The 24889-nt window shown below is 43.0% G+C and overlaps 2 protein-coding genes across 7 annotated transcripts in view; one reads left to right on the top strand and one right to left on the bottom strand.

Annotated features, from left to right (window-relative positions):
• Positions 1–24889, top strand: part of Ttc39b (tetratricopeptide repeat domain 39B) — an 83729-nt gene that overhangs the window by 26555 nt on the left and 32285 nt on the right. For 3 of the 6 annotated variants that reach the window (XM_010630955.3, XM_010630956.3, XM_033757665.1), the window contains exons 2-7: positions 3643–3738; positions 10598–10708; positions 13929–14060; positions 15267–15343; positions 21083–21150; positions 24055–24119. In XM_010630955.3, the coding sequence (XP_010629257.1) occupies positions 3643–3738; positions 10598–10708; positions 13929–14060; positions 15267–15343; positions 21083–21150; positions 24055–24119 (549 nt within the window). Of the gene's footprint in view, positions 1–1599; positions 1737–3642; positions 3739–10597; positions 10709–13928; positions 14061–15266; positions 15344–21082; positions 21151–24054; positions 24120–24889 lie in introns of those variants that run through there. The other 3 variants (XM_033757666.1, XM_010630958.3, XM_033757664.1) reach the window with 2 other exon arrangements.
• On the bottom strand, positions 9523–10405 carry LOC104866760 (pre-mRNA-splicing factor SPF27-like). The gene is made up of 2 exons (XM_010630954.2): positions 10187–10405; positions 9523–10012 (listed from the first exon to the last, which is right to left on the bottom strand). Exons 1-2 carry the CDS (start codon positions 10372–10374, stop codon positions 9523–9525), a joined length of 678 nt encoding a protein of 225 aa, XP_010629256.1. The 5' UTR covers positions 10375–10405.

Below are 24889 nucleotides of genomic sequence, written 5' to 3' on the forward strand. Positions count from 1 at the left end.
ATATTTACCAGACCAAACATATCTGTAGATTGACATAATTTTATATTGTGTAGATCTTAGTAGAAAATGGCAAGTCAAAGGTAAATTCCCTACAGAGCGAAATTCCTAACCTGTCAGACCACCAGGATGCTCCAAGATGACCTTGTGAGGACAAGGTGTCTTCTCTCGTTGCCACGCTAACAAGTAGTTGGATAATTTAATTACCTAAATATGGGGTAGAATTAAATTTAGCTCACACCGTAAACGACTCCCACCGTGTGTCTCTCTTACTCTCTCCCTCTCTCTCCCTGAGAAGACAGGTTCTTGCTGAAATACCAGAATACGTACCTGACAGTAGTTTAAATCAGTGCATTAGGTGCACACCTAAGAATACTGTGAGCGCTTGCTGAAGTGGAGCCTGTGACAGTCTTGCCCTGGCCGTGGAAGTTGCCCCTTTATCATCCTCACGTCCTAGTGTGTCTTCAAGGACAGTACTGGCACGTGGTTGGTTTGATGAACACTTTTTGAAGAGTTGCAAGGATGAAAAGGATATGTGTGGTGAAGGCCACACAGCTGAGGAAAACTCCTGACAGCTGGGCCCACAGCTGCACATCTTTTCTGACTTCCCTTGGGTGGCTTTTGTGAGAAATGGGCTACAAGGTTCCCAGGTAGTGGTCGGAGCCCTGGGAAGGCCGTGGATGCTGATTACTTTGGCCTGAGGAAGTAGACTGTGGAGACGCTTCCGGGTGGGGGTGGAGGGAGGCTGAGGTAAGTTTTGCCCCTGGCCAGAGGGAAAGTGATTTGTAGACAGTGAGAGACCAAGGGAATGTCCCTTGGTGGTTAGGGAGGGGAGGCTGGGACACACACCCTTCATGCTGGCTAGTGAAAGAAGTTAGAGATTGTACCGGATTTGCCTTAATAAAAATAACTAAGTGTAGGAAATAATAATACTGTTGAATAGTAAAAAGCAATTTGTGGCACGATACACTTTTTGCGATGCTAATGTAAATTTTAAAAATATTATAGATTTTCTGGGACTTCACTGTGTATAAAAGCATAAAGGACTAGAAGGAACTAATTTAAACTTATGCCTCAGAAAAGATGAATAAACTCTAATACAACACAGTGGACCCTTGATTTAAGAACTTGATCAGATCAGTTCCCAGGGGCTGGCTATAACTAAGTCAGTACAGCTGAGACCTGGATGTTTACCTGGGTCCATGCTATAGACAGCAAGAGGCAGATGGATCTTCCTTAACCGAATTAACCCAGGTGGTTCATATGTCATGCTGGTCGTAACTTGAGGGTCCACTGTACTTTGTTAGTCATTACATTCTGCCAAATTCAAGTTTATTGTGGGAGGTCAAGACACAGTAATTGTAGACTTTTTTAGAAGGTAAATTTAGAGCAGGGTGTGATGGTACACTGCTGTGATCCCTGCCTTCTGGAGGCCAAGGCAGTGTAGTGGGTTAGTGAGGCCCTGTCTTGAGATTAGAAATAAGAAGTGTTGGGTGGTAGCTCATTGTGAAGTCCCTAGTGTCTGCCTGCCTGCCTCTCGCTGGCTCTCTTGCTCTCCACACACAGACACACATAAGGTGCATTACATTTTTAATGAGTTTATTTGAGCATTCATAATTCATGAATTATACCGCAGACCCTGAGGGCTCCTCACCCACTCAGTGCAGAAATGTCCAGTGTCCACAGAAGCAGACAAAGAAGACGCTTGCGTGGCTAAGGTAGCAAGTCCCTTCCGAGAGGTATCTGGCATTTCCTGCTTGGGGCAGTCTGGTTAGCGGTTACTTGGCGCGTCCTGCTTGGTTTGACGCAAGCGTCCTGAGCATAGCTGACCTTGAGTCGGTTCGGGTTTCTTATGTGGGAGCCCGCGTGCTGCACCCTGGCTCGCCGTGTGGGTCCCGGTTCATTTTAACGCCTTGCCACCCGTTTACCTGGCACTGCAGACTTCGTCGTGTTCTGTGTTCTAGCTGTGTGGCCTGTCAGGTCATTGTGGGAAAGGTGTGATCCCAGGATGCCCTCACAGTCAGAAATGTGTGAAAGGATAATTTTGATTAAATTCAAATCGTAACCACTGGGGACATTTCTGTTTTGAGAAGGGGGTCGTTTCGACAGTACATTTCAGAGCCTGTTTCTAGCCCTCACAGATAAGGCTGTGAGAACGGGTGGGCTGGGACGGTGCAGAAGGCAACAGACAGCCTTTCAGCCCTGCTTATAAACGGTGCAGTCACTGCTCAGCAGCGTGTTTATGTGATGTTCCCTGTGTTCCGAGGAAGAAATTTTTGTGTTGGAAAAGAAGCCCTCAGAGCTGCATTTCCCATTTTGTGTGCTTCGTTTAATGCTACTGCCCCACGTTGTAGGAAGAACCCGTTTCCCTCTGACAAATAGAAAATAAGGAACTTGATACATCTAAAATAAGATGTATCTAGGGCACTGGAAATCCAAACAATAGGATATCATCAAGCCATTTAACTGAGTGCATTGTAGCAAAAAGCTTCCCCAAAGGGACGGGTCGTCGTCACCCTCTTTATGGGTTGTGTACTGTAAAGTGAAGGGAAGCTGAAGGAGACTGGCCTTGTATTCTTTGGTCTTTTGAGACAGGGTCTCCCTACATAGTTCAGGCTGGCCTTGAACTCCTGGTGATCCTCCTGCCTCAGCCTCCTGAGTGCTGGGATCGGAGGCGTGCTTCACCACGTGTGGCTCAGGGTAGGCTTACTCTTAACTCTTTCTAGGAAGTTTCCTCCAGGGAGAACCTGCCCTGTTGGTGTGTTTGTAGGTTTCTAGGTCAAAGTGGCCTGAGATTCTGCAATCCAGATTGGCCTATGCCTTCTCTATGTTCCTTTTGTTGTCTGCGAGGTATATAAAATGGGAAATTTAGCTGCTTATTAAAAAGAAAATATTGTATATATTACATGCTGTTCCTTAAGGGAATTCTGTCTGGGAAGTAATTAGGCAAGTAGGTCCCAGGGCTTATCACGGCAGGGCCTAGTGGTGAGCCTGTGAGTGCTGCCGACCTGCCTGGGGCGAGGGGAGGCGACACACTGTGGCATTTCTGTGCAGCAGGTTATCGTGCTGCTGTGTTTTGAGAAGAAAAGATTTAGGACAGTTGCAGTATATAATTGTCCATTTTAATAAAATATAAATATCTTCCATAAAGTTTCAGTAAAAGATGTATAGGTTTACTCGGGAAAAATCTAGAAGGATACTACAAGTTACATTGTTTGGATGGGAAGCGGTAGGGAGATTTCAGTTTATAGTTTGTAAGAATACAAAGAAAAATAAATATTTTACTGGATATACTTGAGGAATATTCAGTACATATTTGTGTTTCTTGATTTTCAAAATTGATAAGAGATGAACTTGAGATGTACAAAAAAAGTGAAGGAAAGAAAGGTGAGGTCTGCTTTACAGGGTACCTGTATTTATGCAGACTTTCCTCACAGGACCAAGTAGCCAGGCACTGTGACACATACATGTAATCCTATATTCGGGAGGGTGAGGCAGGAGGATTCCAACTTTGAGGCCCGCCTGGGCAACCTTGTGAGAAACCCTGTCTCCAAAAAAAGTCTTGGGTTGCTCAGTATGAAGGATTCAGATCCTAGTACTGCAGAACAAGAGACAAAACCCTCACTTTGCTTTTTTAATTGACAGATCTTCTCACTCAGATATGGCAACAAGCAACTTTCACTTTTCATCTTATGATCCCAAGCGGGCACCCAGACAGGGCAGAGGACCCGATGTGAGCAGGTGAGGAGGGAGCCCTGGGGGAGCACCCCACCCCCGGGGAAAGCTGTGGCCACGCCCAAGGTGCTTCCCGGCTGGAGCTGGGAGGTCCTGGTCCTGGGTGGTTGCAGCCATGGAGGGGCCGCTGGGGGGCAGAGTGCAGTCAGCGGTCCGGACCCCGCTTTCGTTCGAGTCTTTTTTTATTTTTAAGCATTTGAAATGATTATTATCATAAAATAATAGGACCACAATGCCAAACGTTAGAGAAGATGGAGGAAAGGGAAACTGTGGTCATAATTGTAAGTTAGACGTTTCATGTGTCCCCCAGTGTTTCCGTAGGCACAGCCTTCTTGATCCAGTCGTTTTCTTTTTCTTTTTATTGAGTTTATTGGAACAATCCATTTATACAGTGCAGTTACATTCATTATTGGGATCCTGTACCTTTACATGACAGGTCTTGATTCTCATTCTTTCCCTTGTCCCTGCCCTCCCTTCACCCCCTCCTCCCCTCCCCATTTACAAACACTTTATTTCCATGTTTTCAGTTTCTCATATTTTTTTCCTCTCCTTTATTACCTTTCCCCCACCCTTCCCACTTTCCCTACACCTTTAGCCCTTTTCTTCCTGTTTCACTCGTGATCCAGTCTTAATGTACTGGAATGTTTACTGAATGTTATGTTAGAATTATTTTTCTTTCTTACATTTTTCACGCCTTCGATTTAAAAATGCACTTTGAGGACTGTGTCGGTTGAGAACATTCCGAAGCTTTAGGGAGCTTGCAGAAGGGAGTGAGGGCGCGGCTCAGTCCGCTGCAGCAGAGCCTACCACGTGCCCTCCCGGGGAGGAGAGCAGCGTGCAAACATGGCCCAGACTAGCTCTCTTTTCCCCCACATGTACAGCTACTAATTATTTTCTTAGTTAGAGTTGTACTAAATACACTATTTACTAATCTGGTTTTTTTTGTGGTACCTGGGATCGAATTCAGGACCTTGCCCTCTCCAGGCAGGTGAGGTGCCCCTGAGCCACATTCCTGGCCAGTAATCTCTTTTTCAAACCCAGTTACCGTGACATGTCTCCTTTCCATTAGATATATTTTACAATATATTTGTTAATTACTGTTCCTTTCCAGCCCATTCTTGAATTAATTTTAAAAGTTCTTCCTCGAACATATAAATTGCTCTGAGTTACTAAGGCAACTCTGTTAAAGCTGTTTAGTGCCGTGAGAAAGTGACTTCCATTCCTCTTTACAGATTTATTAAACTTTTAAAAATTATACAGCAGATCTGTAGCAGTTTGGATTTTGCATTTGAAATTTCACTATATTCCCGAATCTGACAATTTGTCTAAATATATGGACAGTGTTGAGGAATACAAATGAAATTGAAGATAACTTCTAACGATCTTAAGGCATTTATTTTCATTTTCCATAATACTTTTTTACTCCATATGTCCCTCCTCAGGGGAATCTTTTTTTCTTTTTAAAGAAATGTTTCATTGTTATCCTCGAATTCAATAGTTTGCTACGGTGACTGCTGCATCAACCTTTAGAGTGCTGACTGTGGAAATGGCAATAAATAAAAATGACTGAAAACATTCAGAGGAAGTGCTGAGCTGGGTGTGTAGACTGGGCCTCTGTGGCAGGTATGTAGTTGTGGAAGTTGGGAGCTTCAAATGCTGTTTCTAAGGTGAACAGAGGTAACGGACAGAGGAAGGAACCTTTGGGAATGCAGACAGTGAAGGGTTATAGAAGGAATGAGGGTTTAAGAAGAGCTGCAGAGACATACGAGGGGCAGACTGAGATAGTGGCACGGGGCAGGCCGGGGATCTGGGAGACGTAAGAGCTCTGGAATCTGGTCACAGAGCCAGGTGCTACCACAGAATCTGCTGGGATACAGGCTGATGGGATCCTCTGCATTTTTATTTTCTTTTTTAAAGTGGTACTGGGGATTGAACTGAAGGCCTTGGGTGAGCCAGGCAAGTGGTGTACCATTGAGCTACATCCCCAGCCTCCCAACTCCTTTGAGATAGAGTAGTTAGTTATCTCAGTTGCCCAGCCTGGTCTTGAACTTGTGATCATGCTGCGTCAGCCTTCCAAGCAGCTGTGATTAAAGGCATACCCTGCCACACCTGGCTATCCTTTGCATTTTCTATGGTAGTTGGTGGATCAGAGATTTTGGGCTTGGAGGGAATCAAGGAAGTTGGAGCAGGAGCTTGGCTGTGATGGCTAAAGACTACAACTCTCTTTGAAGCTTTTGTCTGGAAAGAGAAGGGGGAGAGAATACATTTGTCAGTTTTTTGTTACTATAACAAATTCTCGAGGTAATCAACTTATAAAAAGAGCAGGTAACGCACAGTTTTTGAGGATGCAGTCTGTGCTCACTTGGCTCCCTTACTTTTGGTCCTGTGGTGAGGCAGCACAGCACAGGGGCGTACCTGGCAGAGCAAAACCACTTCGCAGCCAAGGAGTCCAGGCACATTCCGCCTCACCACAGACCTCCCTTTGGCCCTGCTCTCAGAGATTCCACCATCTCCTGGTAGTGCCTCCTGAGAGACCAGGCTTTTAACACGTGGGCCTTGGGGGGACATCGTAGTTCCAGACTATGGCAGGAAAGCTGTGTGTCTGGACACAGAGCAAGGTTGAGGGGTGGTTATCTACTGGCACTAGAGTGGGGACAAACCAATCAGTGGACTGATTTAGTAATTGCCCACCCTTAATCCTAGCACCCAGCATCGCACCATGAATCGGTCACACACTCTGGATCCAGCCGCCTCTGAAAAAGCCCCACCTATGACTGCCTCATGTCACCCTGAGGGACATCGAGACACAGCCATGGCCCTGAGTTTCTCTGGACGTGCTGAGTGGAGAACCCAGCATCCTTGTCTGCTCTCTGCTTCCCCGGTCCATGATTATCCTCCATCCACATTTTCATTGTCAAATTTTCAAAAAAAAAAAAAAAATTCTGAAATGTTGACTCTTTGATGGGGAACATAATATGTGGTGGATGACTAAGTTTTCTACTTCCGTTGGAGGTTTTCATAAGAACAACTCTTTAGAAAATACTGCTTCAGATTTTCTGTGCTTATTTTTATTCATTCTCTCTTCTATCTTGACATTTATTCTGTCCCCACAGTGAACACTGCTGACTTGTCTAGAAGTATACTAATTGATTAGGTAAATGACCAGTTCATTAAATTCCTTTAATTGTTACATACCCAACAGCACTAAATTATGGAAAGCTATTTAGAACATTTACAAAATGGTGGCAGTAAATAGCATTACTGGAAGCTTTGTATCTCGGACACTAAATGCATTTGTGTGTTGACAGTACAGCCCACGATGTGGCCACTTTTGCTAGATCTACTTACAGATAAGAAAACCGAGTACTAGGAAGAAAAATGACTTGCTGTGGCCATGTTTGCTTAGGGTGAAGTCAGGAAGTGGGTAGAGCCCAGATCCTTACTATCCACTAAGGTAAATGTAGCGTGTCTTTCAGTCAAGCTTCAGTTGTTAGTAAGAGAAGAAGTGGAATTGGAATGTAAGAGTAGCATTGTCCCATAGGGCCACATTTTTATGTGGTGGATAGGTTTATTTTGTGTGTGCAGGGTTTGGGTACAGGGTATCATGCTCAAGGCTTTCCTACTGAGCTGTAGCCCCAACCTCTTAACTTTTTTTTTTTTTTAATTTGAGACAGGGTCTCACTAAGTGACTAAGTTGCTCAGGTTGGGTTCAAACTGCAATTCTTCTTGGCCTCCCAGAGTGCTGGGATTATAGGTGTGCACCATCGTGCCCAGCTGCTTTTGTTCTCCTTTTCAAATAAGACTAAAATCTGCCTTACATTAATGTGTCTTCTACATTGGAAATGGAGAGTCTCGCTTTACTGAGGATGGGTGTTAAGAAAGGCACTGGGCCTGGAACGTGAGTGTGTGGGCTGTGTCCATGGCTCTTGGAAGACTGGCATGGTTCTTACATTGCGTAGTAGAAGAACGTTTGCACAGCGTGCTCTTAGCAGTCATTGCCTTTGTTTCTCTTGTACAAGTTGTCAAATGGGAGAGCATTTGAGCATTTCAAAGACAAGGCAAGGAACCCAGGGAGTTGAGGACTCTGGAGAAAGGCAGTGCTGACTTCAGACTTCCAATCCAGGATCCTTTCACGCATCACTTGAGGCTCGAGGGAGTGCCGTGTCCGTGAGTCTCTTGCAGTTTTAAATATCTTTCTTCATCACTCCAGGACAGGCTGGTTGGACAGATTTCTAGGCCTGGAAGCCGGGCTGAGCGGTTTGTACTTACCCGGCAGATGTTCACAAAAGGACGCAGTGTCACGAACATATGTGTCCTTGTTCGGTGCTTCCAGTCTCCAGGATGAAATAAAGCAGAATCAGTACCATCCTTTGACCTGGGCCCACTTCAGGCCTGAGTCCGATGCTTTGAGGGCGAGCCTGGCAGTCTGCTGTACCCGAATTGAAGAACCATGGAGGCCGAGCAGTAGGACTGAAAGAAAACCTTCTTGGGGGGTGAGTGCTCAGAATTCAGACATGGCATGAATCACATTAATACAAGCAAGGATGGTGGAAATGGAGAGGAACAGGGGTCTCTGAGAGGTGTCTGAGAGAAGTCCTGCCCAAGATTAAGGGTGTGGAGGCGGCTGCTTCTTAGTGACCCACTTAGAAGGCTGAGGCTGCCATGTTGGAGGGAGGCCTCTGAGATGGGACTGGAGAGATGTGTCCCCCAGATGATGGTGCGGCCAGCGGAGGTGCAGGGGTGGTGTGCGGCTGGCAAGGGTGCTCATATCCGCTCGTAGCCCATTTCGTGGTGACAACCGTAGGGAGAGATGGTGGGAGTGAAGATATAGATTAGCTGAGAGGTGAGGCTGAAAACCCTGAGGGAAGTGGCTAAAAAGGGAGTGGAGACTTCCGGGGCGATGTGCAGTACTTGCTCCTGTCCTCAGGACAAACCCATCCTCTCCACCTTCATGGCTTTGCCTGTTCTCACCCCATATTTTCTCCCACTCTCTGCTGTGCTCACCCCTTTCTAACTGGAACCCCCTCTGCTCCAACCTAGAAATTCCCATGGCGGACTCCATGGACAGCGCTCCATGGACAGCGCTCACATCTCCCGAGAAAGCTTTCCGACTGTCCTCAGTCATGGGGTCTTCTGTTCATGCCTCGCCGCTGCTCCCCAGACCAGGCAGGTTCTGTCTCCGACTTCTCCGCCTGGTCGGAGAGATCTTAGTCCCTGACCTGTTGTGTAAGTCTGCTCCTTTTCTTGCGAGCCCGGGAGAAGTGCAGCTTGTTTGTTGCTGTATGGCCGGCACCTGGAGGGCTACCTGACATGTGGTCTATCAGAATTAGTTGAATGAACTCTAGGGAAAGATTTGCTGGGCAGTAGGAGAATCTGGTCTGCGCGAGAGGTGGGAATGGATCAGGATGAATCCAAGAGACGGCGTGCTTTTTAAAGTTTTTTTTTAAGGTACTGGGGATTGAACCCAGGGGCACGCAATCACTTATACCCTTGGTCCTTCTTACATTTTATTTTGAGACAGTCTCACTAATCGTGCTTGCTGGCCTTGAACTACCTCCTCAGCCTCCAGACTTGCTGGGATTATAGGCTTGTGCCACCACTCCTGGCTTTCACGGTTGACTTTTTTTTTTTTTAAGGTATAAAAATGCCACGATGATAACCTTTATTTCACAAAGATACACAAAACAATTATTACAAGAATCCATACATTATGGTTTCCAAACATTTACCCACTAATGGTTTCTGAGAGGGCCCGACTTTTCTTCCTTTTTACTCAGCATGTTAGTCTTCTCAGAAGTCTTGCCGGATGTTTTCTTTGTTTGTCTCTCCCTGTTGCTGTTTAATTTGATAGATTTCATTTTCTAGTTGTACAGTAGTCTGTTCAATCTCATAATTCTTACTGACCAGTGACACCCAATTTGACTCCATTTCTCTCAATTTAGATCCAGCTGTGAGTTGCATGTTCTTGCGCTGCCAGTTTAAATCTTGAATATGTTTCCTTAACTTCTGAAGCTCTTTCTGTGCACGTTCAATCATGTGAACTAGATTTTCGTTATATACTTTCCAGGCATTACATCCGTGCTGTGACATTAGCTCCAGATTCTCAACTCGAACCGCTTGGTGCTCTAACTGGGCCGTAGAGTTGTTGACACATTCTTGCCATGCAGTGATGTCATTTTTCTGACCTGAGGAAGGGGCTGGAAGCTCATATCGTTTCATACTGAGCAATTCAATTGGTTGTCGAGCAGCCAGTCTTTCAAATTCATTTCTCATTATGTCAGTCTGATACATAAATCAGAGAATTATTCCCAGGATATCAACAAATGGGATTTAGCACATTTCTCATTGTCAGTCTGATACATAAATCAGAGAATTATTCCCAGGATATCAACAAATGGGATTTAGCTCAGTGGTTCCACCGACTGCCTCACAAGTACAAGGACCCGAGTTCAATCCTTGGAAAGCAGAATAATCTGGGGCTGTTAAGTAGCTCAGGTACTTCTTCGTAGGTCGGTATCTGCGAGTTTCCTCCTCTACCAGCGCCGCAGCTGCTTCCCGCACTCCTGGCGCCTTATAGCCTTGCTCATAGTACAGAAGCGCACCCACTACCGCCTCTCTGGCCACCAAGCCAGTGCCCGCCATGGTACAGAACGTTCTGCGTCTGCGTTTCACGGTTGACTTTTATAGGCAGAGATTATCCAACCGCCACGGGGCGGCGTGGGGAACTTACCTTTGCTCCTCCCTCAGTGAGTGGCAAAGCCCGATGTACAACCTTCCTTCTCCAGAGTCCACATGCATCCTCCCTTGGACAGCGTGCCAGTAGTGAAAGTTATAACAATTCTTTGTGTTTTTCCTTGATCTTTAGTGCATCATCAGCCAAGGTGGATCTCAAGAGTGGTCTAGAAGAATGTGCAGTGGCCCTGAACTTATTTCTCAGTAACAAATTCACAGATGCCTTAGAATTGCTTCGTCCATGGTAATTATTTCTTTTAGATAAAAGTTTTTTTCCAGATAACTATCTGGAAACTATTTGGTGTCATGCTTGTGAGTTAACTTACTTGTTTCTTCTTGAATATTTATCAGCTAACATGGGTGTGTCTCACTGTTGGTCAGCTTTCAAATCAGTGAAGGAATGTCATTTCAAGGTCCATCCATTTTCCTACAAATGATTCAGATGTATTCTTTATGGCTGAGTAGTACTCCATTGTGTGTATAGTCCACACTTTCTTTCCATTTGTCTTTTGATGGACATGTTGGATGCTTCCATAATTTAGCTAACATAACTTTTCCTAGTATGTATATACATAGGTGTGCCTGTATCACTGTGAAAAGAAGTCTTTGATTCTTTGGAGAAAACAACCTAGAAAAGGTATAGCTGGTTCAAATAGATTTTCTATTTATAGTTTTTTTGTGGAATCTGTACACTGATTTCCATAGGAAAATGCGTGGGTCTTGAGACCATGACACTGGGCAAAGTAAATGAGGTACAGAAGGCTAAACATAACATGATTTTTCTTACGTGAGAAACCCCAAATATATATACAGGAAATAACAGGGATGGGGTGACGGAAGCAGAGAGATGGCCTTGTGGCGATGGGAAGGGAGGCCGCAGAAGGGGCGGGTGAGGAGGGAGAGGGGAGGCAGAGGTTAGCGCGCAGTACACGCATGCGCCCCTCCCACCGTGGACGTAACCGTGTTTCTTTCGTAAGAGCCTGCAGCACTCATTTACTCTGACGAGTCGGCGCATGGGCCTCACACGTCTCAACTCTTCCTTTGCTCCTGACACACCTTTCTCTCCCTGTTCCTGCCCATTTATAAAAGCTCCGTCTCCATTTTTCCCGGTTCTTTTTTCAATCCTTTCCCCACCTCATCTCTTGCTCTGCTTTCTGTTTCAAAAAGATCTCCCTACTTCCTTTCATCTTTTATTTTGCCTTTTACTTATAATTTGTGTTTCTCGTGTAAGAGACACCATGTGATATTTAAGTTTGTGTGTCTGGTTTATTTCACTTAAATTATGTAATTATTATGCATCCCAAACGTATACCAATAGAGAAAGAACATGAACTAGAAAAAAATGAAATCTGCTATTTCAAATTTAACAAGTAGAAACCTGTTCCGATATGGTCGTGTGTTGTCTTGTAGGTCAGTTTTATTTTCTCCGATGAAATGTTTTTGAATATCACTGGAAAAAGTTTCCCTTGAAGTGACAGGAAGAACTAGAAAATGCTTATCCCAATACTAAAAAGAATTAAGATAATTTTGAGATCCCCTGTTTATGTGATAAATAAGCTAAGCAGTTTAATTTCAGTGAATAGCAGTTTAATGTCAATTGATGGTAGTAACTGTTAATTTTTCAAATTGGTCAACAGAACCTCGCCTCAGCCAGCCAGGTGTGGTGGCTTACACGTGTAGTCCCAGCAGTGTGGAGGCTGAGGCAGGAGGATCCTAGTGAGTTCCAGGACACACTGGGCTACATAGTGAGTTCAAGGCCAGCCTGAACAACATAGTGAGACCCTGTCTCAAAAACTAAAAAATCAAAACACACATCACACAAACAAACTCAGCCTGTTTAGTATGCTCACTTTGACCACAGTCACCAACTCTGCAGCATGTGACTCTAGCTTGACAGAAATCTCATTTTGTGCCTTCAAACACAGTGACTTTCGTGGGCGAAGCTTAGAACTCTTACCCTAATTTTCTAGACAATTCCTTGGGCAGCTAGGTGGGGAATCCTCTACTTTGTGTGCAGCAGGGCAACCTGACTGCCGGCTGAGGAGCTTGTCAGAGTCAGTGGCGGTGACTGATCGGTCAGGCAGCATTTCAGAGGTTGAGAGGTGATAAGGCCGTAGCTGAGGGATGCCGTCCAGCGCTGTCTGGCCCCTTTCCGCTCCGCCTCCGTCACACGGCTGACTCTTTCGGCCCGTACCTCCCTGGTGTCTTCTCCATTTCCTTGTCCTTCCCTTTCTTCTGCTGTCCCTTTTCCAGTTTTGCCTCTCAATGTTCTTCCTTTCTTTTTACTCAAGTCTCCTTTTCTCTTTCACTGATAGGCATCTGGTGCCGATATAGAATGGAAAACATGTAGTTCTGTGCTCAGTCAAGTTATATTCTCTTCTTATGTACGCTCGAGGCACTATTAAAAATACTTTTTTCCCAATTGAATCCCTTTTATCCTCTTGCAAGAATTTTCAGTTGAGAATATGAAGTTGGGAACCACAGTTAGTGATTAACTTCAGGCAGCTTTTTCCCTGTGCTTCTTGTGAATCGCGGGGCCCAGACTTCTGTGACACTGCCTGTCTCACCCAGCTGTACGGGGACTGTTCCGTGAGGCGTGTGTTTGCGTTACACTGCTGCAGGCTGTTGTACATTAGTAGTTAAGTCAAAACCCCAGACCACACGGTAGTTTTGTCAGTCCTAGGGATTGAAGCCTGCGTCTCTTGAGCACTGAGCAAGCCACACCCCCAGTGCTGAGCGTTGATATTTAAGCACAGATAACGTGAAAAGTGTGAGATGATGTGGTTGTGCTTTCACAGCCTGGGGATCTGCTGTATATTAGAATGAATAGCCTTAGATTCCTGAAGCTGTTCTCACTGATAACTTGATAATTTGAATTCTCAAGAACTTTGATCAGTAGTCTCTGATAATGCAGTTAGACCAGATGCAAGTTTCAGGTGTCTGCTTGGTCCTCTGGCCCATCTAATTGCAAAAATCTCACTTCCTCTTGGCCCTTGGCTGGAAAAGAGAGGGCATGCCTTTCAATGATCCCTTTTACTTCAGAGAACATGTCAGAATCTGCCACTAAATACATTTCCACTGGCCTTAATTTTATTTTACTTCAGATTTTAAGATAATGCATTGCCTCTTGTTCAACTGGGCAAAATCTGGTTTGCTTTGAAACCACTTAGGAAATGAGCCTGCAGACTGCCCCCTTGTGCCGAAACAGGGAAAAGCGTGCTGTCTACTTCGGGTTCATCCTGAATATTTTGTAAGCCCATGTGGGTTTCCGTGCTTCCTGCGTGCATAAGAGCATGCCTTTCTCAGTCCGTGTCATTTCAGTGATTGTGGTAAAGGAGTAAAGTCTGCTTCTGTGAAAGTCAGAGCAGGCATTTACTAGGATTTCCTATGATTGGTGTCTTGACAAAACGTGGAATGTTTCTTTTTTCCTGTTGAGTTGAACTAATTTCCTGTGTTCTTCCCAGGGCCAAGGAGAGCATGTACCACGCTTTGGGCTACAGTACCATTGTGGTGCTGCAGGCCGTCATGACCTTTGAACAGCAGGACATTCAGAATGGCATTTCTGCCATGAAGGACGCCTTGCAAACCTGCCAGAAGTACGACCAGGGGATTCAGTATTCAAGATAAGACTCCAAGCCCTTGTGCCTGTGTAACAGAGTGGGTGTTGTTTGCCTGACTGAGAGCTCTGTGGTCGAGTTTGGACAGAGCTGTAGAAAAGGACTGGCCCCGTGTGGTTTCATATAATATAGTTTAAAAAATTCTTAACAGGAATTATAGTTTGGTTCCCATTTGGCAACTGTATTTCTTTTTTTTTTTTGTACTGGGGATTGAGGACCTTGCTCTTCTGAGGCAGGCACAGTATAGCTGAATGTATTTCTTTTTGGTACTGAGGATTGAGTCCAGGACCTTCACACTGAGCTGTATCTCCAGCTCTTTTAAAATTTTTGAGATAGGATCTTGCTAAATTGCCCAGACAGGACTCCGATTTGTAATCCTCCTACCTTAGCCTCCTGGAGTGCTGGGATTACAGGCATTCACCACCACCCCTGACCTTTTCACTTCCTTTTTCGTAGCTCAGGACCTGGGCTATAGAGAAAGTCTGAGGAAGACTTCAGTGGGGTTAGCTGTAGGCATCTCTTGAGGTGCTTCTCAGGTAGATGAGGTTAACAGTACTGCGTGCCATGCCACATCAAGCAAGGAACATCCTTGTTTTATTTGGGAGATGCTGTAGATGCAGAAGAGAATGTTTTATTCACCTAAGATGGTCATATTTGGACAGTTTTGATTGGTGAAAATGAGGTAGTTTTTTTAGTTTTATTTTAAGCTTTACTGTGTGCATAGGAAAGCCCTAGTATAAGATATTACTGGTATTGGTGAATATTAACGTGGATAAAATTAGTCCTTAGGCAGTTATGTTGTAAGTCATTAAAATGAAGAGCATTTCTAAATAGTGTGCTTTAATTCCAAATTTTAACTGGTGGATACTTTTCACCAGAAAAATAACGGTTTTAGCCATATAGGTAAGGGAGGGTGCCCCGCAGGTTTAATACTCACAGGTGCGTGCGTGTGTGTCCATACATGTGTGTAGTGACACGGATTGAGTGTGCTCAGTGCCAAGAGCCACTTGTGCACTGCTGGAAGAAGGTAGCTTCTGCCCTGAAGACTTCAGGGTTTAAAGTTCTACTAGTGACTCTTTGGTGCGATTATGACTGAAATAAACGCCAGATGAAAATGGGCTCAGTCTGATTTGTTGGTATTTTTTCTTTTTGTTTCCCATCTTCCCTTCTGTCTGTTCAATGCAGATATAGGAAAAAATGCACAGTTGTAGAATCTTTCTCAAGTCTCCTTTCTCGAGGATCACTAGAACAGCTGAGTGAAGGTAAGCATCATTTTCATGATGAATGTTTCTTTTCTTTAAACAAATCAGAGTGCCTTTGTTCATAAAGTTCAGTACTGAAGTGTAGAAGGGAAATGGAATGTCTTTTTCTCTTCCCTGTCACACTCATCCCCAGAAGTAACCATCACCAGTGGTTGATTTTGAAGCTTTGTGAGCTTCTCAGTGAACACATACAAAAGTACATCTGGGGAACACACAGGGTTTGTGTTATTGTTCTTGTGTTGTTCACTTTCCGTGCATGCTCCACAGTGTGGTGTTTTCCCTGGTCAGTTCATGTAACGGCCCTGTGTGATGTTTTCACAGCTGTGTAGTAGTATTACAGAGGATGGATATTTCCTCACTTACTTGCTTTTTCTATATTAGAAGATTGTTATATAGTTTTTATTTTTTCACTGTTACAAATAATGCTGTCCTGAAATTCTTATACCTATGTTTTCATGTATTTTTCAAATATTCCATAGGATAGTGTTCCAAAAGTAGAACTACTAGGATGGATGGTTTGAAAATTTAAACATTTATAAATATTGCTGTTTTTTCCATAAAAACTTAATCCATCTTATATTCTTACCATCCTTCTATGAGAATTTCAGTTTTCTACAGTCTGTTAAAAATGTTTCCCAAAATAAAAGTGACTGTGATACCTTTTAAAAAGTGAAAATGCTTAACAGAATGGAAGGTGTTTGGTTTGTGGACATTTAAGAAAATGAGACCCTGAAGAAGGCCTATAGAGATTACAGTAAAAGTTTCAAGATAAGCCCTATTTTATTAATGTTGCACTCCAGTAAGAAAGGTTTACCAGAAGGAGCATCCAGGTTATCCTATAGAAGAAAAAACTATGTCCTTCAAAAGTCTCTACCATACTAGAAGAATTTGTGCCTATGTTTTCATCGTCCATCTTGTTCTCTGGAAGAAACAAAACCACTAGGAGTAGGTCTGGTTAAGCAGAGCAAGAACAATTCTGGAAATTGCTGTCCGAGTTATTCTTAATGGTCAAGGAAAAATGGGACACATGTTTATGTTTTATTACAAAGTTTTGTTTATTTTGTTAGGCAGTTGCTATCAGCTTGTTACGGAAATTAGAGAACTTGGGACCCTTTGCATGCTGCGAGCCTAGAGTATTGATTACAGAGAGGATTAGGACGCATTTCACATCTTCAGGGCTTGTTCTAGAAGGGTACAGTGTTGACTTCCAAACCATGACAGAACTAAACGATATTTCGTTGGTCACTCCAGGCAGCTGAAACCCATCTTCTTTCTCTCCAGAAACTAACCTCCATGTGCTATAGGAATAAAAGTTGGTCCTTCAGGTCCTGAGTGCGACGGTGGTGTGTTTATGCCACGTGCATGAGATGTGCCTCCCTCAAATGTTGTTATAGTGTCAGTACATTCGTTTTTTGGTGAGGGGGAAAAAATGAAAATTGGCACCAGTAGGAAGGACTGAAGTCCTCCGGGGAGGGTTAGTGGGACGTTAAGTAGGCTCCAAAGAAATCAGACTCTTCCACGTATAGGCTCCTTTGTGGCTCTGTGCATGGCTTCTCCCCCGGCCCAGTGATCCTGCCTCCCTTTCTCTTCGTAGTATGAAAGTGACATTGGTGATTTTTTTTTAACCTTAGTTTTAGGAAGAATGACATGGTATTTTTGGTGTGAATGTAAATAATAATAATTTCAAAACAGTAATAACAATAATGCCTCCTTTTAAAAAAGATATAATTTAAAAAATGATCAAAATCCATACGTATTGAAACCTCCTCCCAAAAATGTAAAACTAAGGAGTAGGTTAGGGCAGGCAGGGGGTTACTGGAGGGTGATTAAAGTATATTATATGAATGTACAAATCTGCTAGAATGAAACCCATTAATTTGTATAAGCAGTATGCACTTATAAAGTGGGAAAAACTAAACAGGAACTACAACCTCATAACACATAATTTATAAGGTACAATCCAAATTATTTGGAAAAGCCACAAAGAACATTTCAACTTGAATAGAAAATTAATCAGTGGATACTAACACCCAAATGACATAAATCAGATTATCTGACAGATTTTAAAGCAACTATTATTCCACAAGCAATTATGAACACACTCTTGGAACAAATGGAAAACTAGAAAATTTAGACAATAGAAGATTTAAAAAAAAATCAAAAGGAAGGTTTAGAACCGAGAAATATAATATCCAAGATTTTAAAAAAAGCTCAGTGGATATATTCAATAACAATGTAGATTAGAGGAAGATCAGCATGTATTACCCAGTTTGGACATCAGAGAGGGAAGAGGTTGCAAAAATGAACACAGCATCAGGGACTTGGGACACAAAGGCTCTCACGTTCACATCAGCGGAGCACCAACTGCACAGAAGCTGAAAAGTATTTGGGGAGATAATACCTGAAAACCCCCAAATGTGTTGAATGACCCCAGACCATACAGATGGAAGAAGCTCAGCAAAACCTGAAAGGGATAAATGCAAAGACACATCGTAATCAAAATGCTAAAAACTAGACAGAGCAAAAAGTGTGTCCAACGTATATGAAGTATGGGACTGAATTTTCGTGTTGGCAGCTAAATCTCAAACACCAGAATTGTAAATGGTTTTATTTTTATGAATTTTTAATAATGTTTAATCTTTGCCAAAAATTTAACAGAATCTCTCAGCTCTCCCTCGCCTAGTCCTGTTTTCCCTACTCTCGGACAGATTCCTTTATTAGCGTTGTTCCATTAAACCACCAGCATGCAAAGCGAAAACAAAACAACGAAAACCCACAAATTTTTCTTGGTGTTTCTGTAGCATTACCCGGTCTGATCTGTGTAACCTGATCTTTGTAGACCACGATCTGGTGTTGCGAGGGAGGGTGTTAAGTGGCCACGGCCACCTGTATATCAGAGCAGGCGGTCTGCCTTTTCCTAAACCACAAGTCTTTCCACAGAGCCCGCTCTTTCTCCTGCAGGCAGGTACAGAGTATGTTGCTTGTGTATGAGGGAGATATTGAATTATTCCTATGTTAGAAATCTTGAAAATAAGTGATACTATGTAATCTGTTACCTGCTAATGTCTTTGGACAGCACACTTTAGGAAATCTGAAATAAAGTAAAAAAATTGCTCTTTATTAATTAAATGTAGATGTTTATTTGGACTTTATACCTAAAGGCTGTACTTGGTTAACATTTCAGTGCATCGTGAATTATTTCCTTCAGAGGACTACTGTGTACATGGTCCAACTCCCACGATAAATGTAATAACTACGTACTACAAACGTATTAAAAAAAGAGACATTCTATTCATAAATACGCATTGACTAATTTTGAGAGCTAAGAAAGTGCCCAATATAAATCAATCACAAAGAAATTTAAGACTTTTATAAATTAAGTTACATTCATTCCCAGTTTGGCTGTTACTGTAACCCCGACAGACTTGGTGTTCACGGGAGCTTGTCAAAACTTTGTAGCTTTAGTATGTGATTTGTTTTCCTCTTAGTCATCTTCACTTACATCCTCCAGCTTTGCTTGTCTGGAGTCAAGTGTATTTCATTAAACTGCATGAGTTAACATGGGATACACCTGCCCTTCTCTCCAGGCAGGTGGATCACACTGACTAGGTTTGAAGTTGAGTTTAAAAAGAGGTATTTAAATGCAATGGCTAGGAGGTGAGAGGGATTGAACATGAAGAATACAAACACTCAGAGTGCAGAGCTCCCACCTGTTACCTCTGCTTTCTTGTCATATCCTCTGTGCTGCCTTCATATGTTCCTAGCTAACCCTGACTTCTTCGCCCTCTGTGCAGATCTCAGCCCAGGGTGATATTCAGGGACGTTTGTGATTTAGCTCCAGCTGACCTCGCCAGCCTCGTTGCCCTCTCCCAGCCAGGCACGCCCGCCGCCCTTTTCCAAGGAGCCCTGGGTTTTCCTTGCTCCTCGCTTTGGCTCCTGCTGGCCTCGACTGGCCCTGATGTCATCTCCTGTGTTTCCCACGTCAGCAGTCTGTTCCTAGGCCGATTTGCAGAGTGCTCACCTTGTTACAGAGTTACCTCGGAAGAGGATATTCCGGTGACTCAGTAAAAATAAAAAGCCCTGGTTTGTACCCCACAGAAGTCAATGAGAAAAGCAAAAGACACGCTCTGAGGGGAGGTTCGGAGAGCTGGGTCTGTGCCTGTGTGCAGATGGCTGTGCGTCTTCAAGTCCTGCCTGGCGGGGTTTAGCCCTGACTGTCAGCCCGCTGTAGGGGATCTTAGGTGCATAATTGCTTCTTTGTAAATAGAATATTTGGAATATGAGCAAGGCAAGAAGTTGAACCCATATCTTAGAGCCGGTGGGTTGTGTGTGTGTAAATGAAAAAAAGAACATGTTCTTATCTAGTGTGATTAACAACATTTCCAGTGACAAAGACATACATTTTTTCCATCAGTTACTTGATATAAAAGTTTTCTGCAGTCAGCTTTGATCAGAAAGCACTAACATGGGGAGGGCAGTGATCCTTATACCTAACATTTTTTTTCGGTACCAGGAATTGAACTCAGGACCTTGCACTTGCCAGCCTGGCATGGCACCACTGAGATACTTCCCTGGCCCCCTGTGTAGCTAACATTTATCCAGTGCTTACTGTGTATGGTAAATTGTACCTGCAGTGCCTCAGTTAATTCTTCAGCTGCAGAGTAGTGACATTATTAGTGGACTTCATGAAGGAGGAAACCGGCAGAGAGAGGGAAGGTAGCTTGTACAGGCCCTGCAGCTCCGACACGGTAGAGCCTTTCCTCCAGGCCCATTTTCTCAGCTGGCTTGCGTCCCATGGAGAAAATGGGGATCTGCTGATTTTGTTCATGCAAAGATGCAGAGGTTTGTCTCCTTGCTTTCTGCACATACAGTGAATTGTTTAGGAAGACAGGTCCTGTGTTTGCGGCCACTTCACATAGTCTTGGGCTGTGCGTAGCCTTCATGTCCCCTTTTTGAGTACCCTGTACTTGTGCTAGACCTCCGAATGATCAGGTTACCTGAAGCAGGGTAGTGCCGACTGTCAAGTCTTCTTTTGCCTGTGGAGTCCTGACTTGGGTGTGTAGGGCAGTGCCTTTTCAGAGAACCCTAGAGAGTTACTGCTTTCCTTTCAGATGAATAGAGGTGTGTGGGCATTATCCTGATTCCCACACCTTCATAGTTTAGAAGCTAGAATTCATAAATTTAATGTCATTTTCAGTCTTTATACTTACAAATTTCACATTACTGTTAAAAAGTGGTTCTGTCTTTTTCTTTGGGTCTTTTTTGGTTGGTTGGTTGGTTTTTTTCTTTTTTTGAGACAACAGGGTCTTGCCATGTAGTTCAGGCTGGACTTGAACTCACTATGTAAACGATGCTGACCTTGAATTCATGGCAGTTCTCCTGCCTCAGCCTCCTGAGTGCTGGGATTATAGACATGAACCATGACACCCAGCTTGGTTTTCTTTTTTTAGAAAGGCTTTTAAGTTTTGGTTTCCTCTTAAAAGTTGAATTTGTGTATCTGACTTTGTGATTATATTTGAGTGGGACCAATGAGGACGTCCCTGAACATTTCACACATTGTAGAGAAATTCTGCTGTAGGACCAAGAACAGGTTTTCATTCCCCTTTTAGGGAAGCACCAAAGCAGTGTAGGTTTTTGTGTCTCTCTTGGGCTTGTTTATCTACTAGTCTTCTGAACATTTCAGAGCAATTACTGTGCATGTCACATTTTCCTTAATATAATTTTATTTGCTTTTAATAGAGGAAATGCACGCCGAAATCTGTTACGCCGAGTGTCTCCTACAGAAAGCAGCGCTCACATTTGTGCAGGTAATGAACGTTTGCCCTAGAATCGGTGTCGCTGCGATACTGCATCCTTCTATGTTGGTGCTGTAGTTCTTTAGACTTAAGAGTGGTAGTGGAAGCTGCTTGTTGCTTTCATAAACATTTTCTGGTAAAGGACTCAAGAGACCTTTATTCCTATTCAAGTGCATAGTCTATTTCAAAAATTTCAGTCTACTGGGAATCCTTTCTAAAGAAGTTGCCTTGCAAATGCCACTGCTGCTCTGTGCAGACCCCACTGTGAGGTGGTTCCAGCTGCACATGGAGGGGTGAGGACCCTCACAGGAGTGGCTGGCGGGGAGCTCCTCACCCACAGTTGTCCCTTTCTCGGACCACGGGCTGCACAAAGCTCTGTCATGCGTGTGTAGCAAGGCACACTTTCACATGTCCTTCAGGTTTATTTTTCTCCCACTTTCTGTTCTCATTCATTCTCCTTTCGAGGTTTTATTTTTCCCTTTGGAAGAAGAGTTTTAAAAAGTCACCGAACAAAGCAGTGGGTTATTTTTACAAGACATTTTAATTTCACCTCTGAGAATGGTTGTACTCATTATCTTGCCTATGCCTGCACCTTCCAGTACTGAGCAGGCATGATGTTCTCGTGGTGGCCTCGTGTGGTAGGGCTGGGGTCAAGATTGCAGCTGGAAGATGGGGAACACTTTAACGTCAGCTTTCTACATTGTTTTGAGAGTGGTTTTTGTTCTTTTCTAGAAATTGATGTCTTACATCGGACTCTGGTTTATCACTGTGGTGCTCCCTAAGGCCTTGTATGTTACAAAGGCTGATTGATAATAACAGTCAATGCGTAGAGGACATCATTCTGCTGGTCAGAGAGGCCCCAAGGTTTTTTGGATGTGTTTTCCAAGTAGGGATTTGATAGTCAAATATTAGTAGATTTTAAAACTTACTTTACATCTGGTGACTTGAAAGAAAACATTAGAGATAACTGTGATTTTTCTCACTTCATCATACCCCCATATCCAGTCATTTCATATTCACGCTGCGTTAATCGTTAATAGTTTTGCAGCACCGTCTCTTCCTGTCTCTTCTGACCCTTGTTCTAGTAGAGCTGCTTATCAGCTTTTGCCTTGCTTGGACTGTAAGCAGCCTCTCAACTCTGTCCCTGATTTATTTTTACGCCCAACTCATTCCTCATTCTGCAGCTGCCTACCCTTTCAGAAGCGGGGCTGACTTTGTCCTTTGGCGCTTCCACAGGGAGCATCACTGATGGCGGTGTTCTGAGTCAGAATATCACAGGGGAAAGATGTTTTGAACTGAACTGGCTCCTCCCAGCAAGTCCCTGTGCCCTCCCTTATGTGTCATCCGGGGCCTTGGTGTAGTTGAGCCGCCAGGGTAGATAGAGGTGGCCTTCCGCCCTGTTGGCCACTCCCTTCTCCTCAGGAGGCCTGGCGCAGCACGACGGCCTTTCCACCGGAGTTCTTGCTTGCAGTGTTCACCTCCGCTTTGCCTCCCTTAAACTGGCTCCTTCTAGTCATTTTCTTGGTGCTTTTAGCTTGGGTGCTTCCAGAACACGTCTCTGGCCATTCTGCACACCTCCTTCCATCCCATAGCACCGCATTGCTTTTGTTTGTTCTTACGTGAAGGTGCCTGGTATCGAATAGGCGTTCAGAGTAAAGTGTTTGGTGAATCATGAAATAAATACTCTTATTAGAGTCAGATTATAGTCTAACTGAAAAATTCTGTTTCTGTTGTTGTTTTTTGAGACAGGGCCTCACTGCGTGTAGTTCAGGTTGGCCTTGACACTCACTACGTAGCCCAGGCTGACCTTGAACTTGCAGAGATCCTCTTAGCTCTCAAGTGCTGGGATTACAGGTGTGCGCCCTCACACCTGGCTCTGAAGAAATTCTTTCCTGGCCAGTGTTGGAACTTATGAAATTATGGGATTCCTTAAGAAGATAAACATTTGACTATTGAATTTAGTATTTGCTGATTCTTGCAATAATCAGAATGTCAAATATTTAAGTAGCTACAAAACTAGTAAACTAAATTCAGTTTTTCTTTTGCTTCGGAAGGATGTTCAAGTGCATAGGAAATAAACACAGAAGATTCTTTCCAATGTTAATAGACTAGAGAAACGTCCTTGAAGTGTGGCACACCGGTCTGTGTCATTAGCACTCTCAGGGTGACCTTCTTTAGGTAGTTGTTTAACACAGTTTATTACGAGACTATTAGAATGCTGATTCTGAAAATGCCATTCATCTAGACCAGCTGCCTCAATTTTATAGTTGAGTCATGACCATCAGGCAAAGAGAAGTAGGGATTTCCACCCTGAACCCCACTGAAACAAAATTGCTTATTAGTAACAACCATTTCAAGTAGTATTCAGCTTAGTATTCAGACCAGGTATTTTTTTAATCTGGAAATGCATATGAATGAAATTCACAATATTAAATAAACCACCGGCTCAAGTACCGTGTGAAATAGTCCCTTTTACTTGGTATGGTGAACTAGAAAGTTTGGCCTTGGGTCCTTAACTGCTTTAGATTCTGTTGAAACCAGAAGAAAATTGACGAGTAAGTGATGATGTGTAGGTTTGAACTTTATTGGGACCCTGATTAGTAAGGCTTACTTCCTCAGAAATACAAATAATGCAGTGATTTAAAAAATATTTTCTTTTTGTTGTCTTCTAACTTTTAAGAAAAATAAGAAAAAGGCATTTCAAATATAAAGCAAGAAGAATGTGCTAATAAATTTGATACATTTTAGATATACATAATAACATTCATCACAGGGAATTTGTATGTGTACATGATATATCTTGCATAATTTAAAAATTATGTCCTCAAAATATTTCTTCTCTAATTACACAAATATGCACCTGTCAGAACAGTTTAAATTTTTTACTAAGTGCTCTAAATATTGAATTATTTTCAGGATGAAAACATGATCAACTTCATCAAAGGTGGACTGAAAATTAGAACAAGTTACCAAATATATAAGTAAGTTAAAAAGTAAAATGTGGTTTTACATGATTCTTGTACTTATACTTTATTTTTTGAAAGTTTTAAGTTTACTATGACTAGTTTTTTTTCAATTTGGTGTCAGTAAAAATGTACTCAATTTTTGATTATGTATTCTATGCTATAAAATAATAAGAGTTAAAGTTTAAATACAGTTTCAGGGCAAAATAGTGGAAGGGAAAATGACTTGACATAATTTCTGATCATATAATCTTAATTTAGCTCTCTGAAGAATAATTTATAATTTCAAAAGACAGGTGTATTTTGGTACAGATTTTAGAGCAGCTCTACCCAATAAAACTTTCTGCAGGGAATGGACACATTCAATGAGGTTGGCTTGTAATGTTTTCCTTATCTTCTTATTTTCTCTATACTTATGGATTTTTATCCAGTTGTTCTGTCATTTACTGAGTATGTAAAGATCTCCGGTCTTCAAAGTGGAATCATGTATTTCTTGTGTTAGTTCTGTCAGTGTTTGCCTTGTATGTTTAGGTCCTTTGTTGTTAGACTCATGTATGTTGATAGTTGTTTTGTTTCCCTAGTGAATTAATGTTCTTATTACAAAATGTCCCTATTTATTTATTTATTTGGTACCGGGGACTGAACTCAGGTCCTTGTGCTTGTGAGGCAGGGGGTGGAATCACTGAGCTAAATCATCAGCCCTCATGGCTTTTTTTTAAATAGTTTTTTTTCCCTCTTTAGTACTAGAGATCAAACTGAGGAATGCTTTACCACTGTAGTACATCCCT

Source organism: Fukomys damarensis, unplaced genomic scaffold (genome assembly GCF_012274545.1).
Source record: "Fukomys damarensis isolate Sample0158 unplaced genomic scaffold, DMR_v1.0_HiC HiC_scaffold_31, whole genome shotgun sequence".
In the NCBI taxonomy this organism is placed as follows: Eukaryota; Metazoa; Chordata; class Mammalia; order Rodentia; family Bathyergidae; genus Fukomys; species Fukomys damarensis.

What these genes read in the sequence shown, in the direction of transcription:
- LOC104866760 (XM_010630954.2), bottom strand. Translation starts at nt 10,374, where the DNA reads ATGGCGGGCACTGGCTTGGTGGCCAGAGAGGCGGTAGTGGGTGCGCTT. An exon ending in GATTATTCTGCTTTCCAAGG is followed by an intron (nt 10,013 to 10,186) that starts ATTGAACTCGGG and finishes TATGTATCAGAC; the next exon opens with TGACATAATGAGAAATGAAT.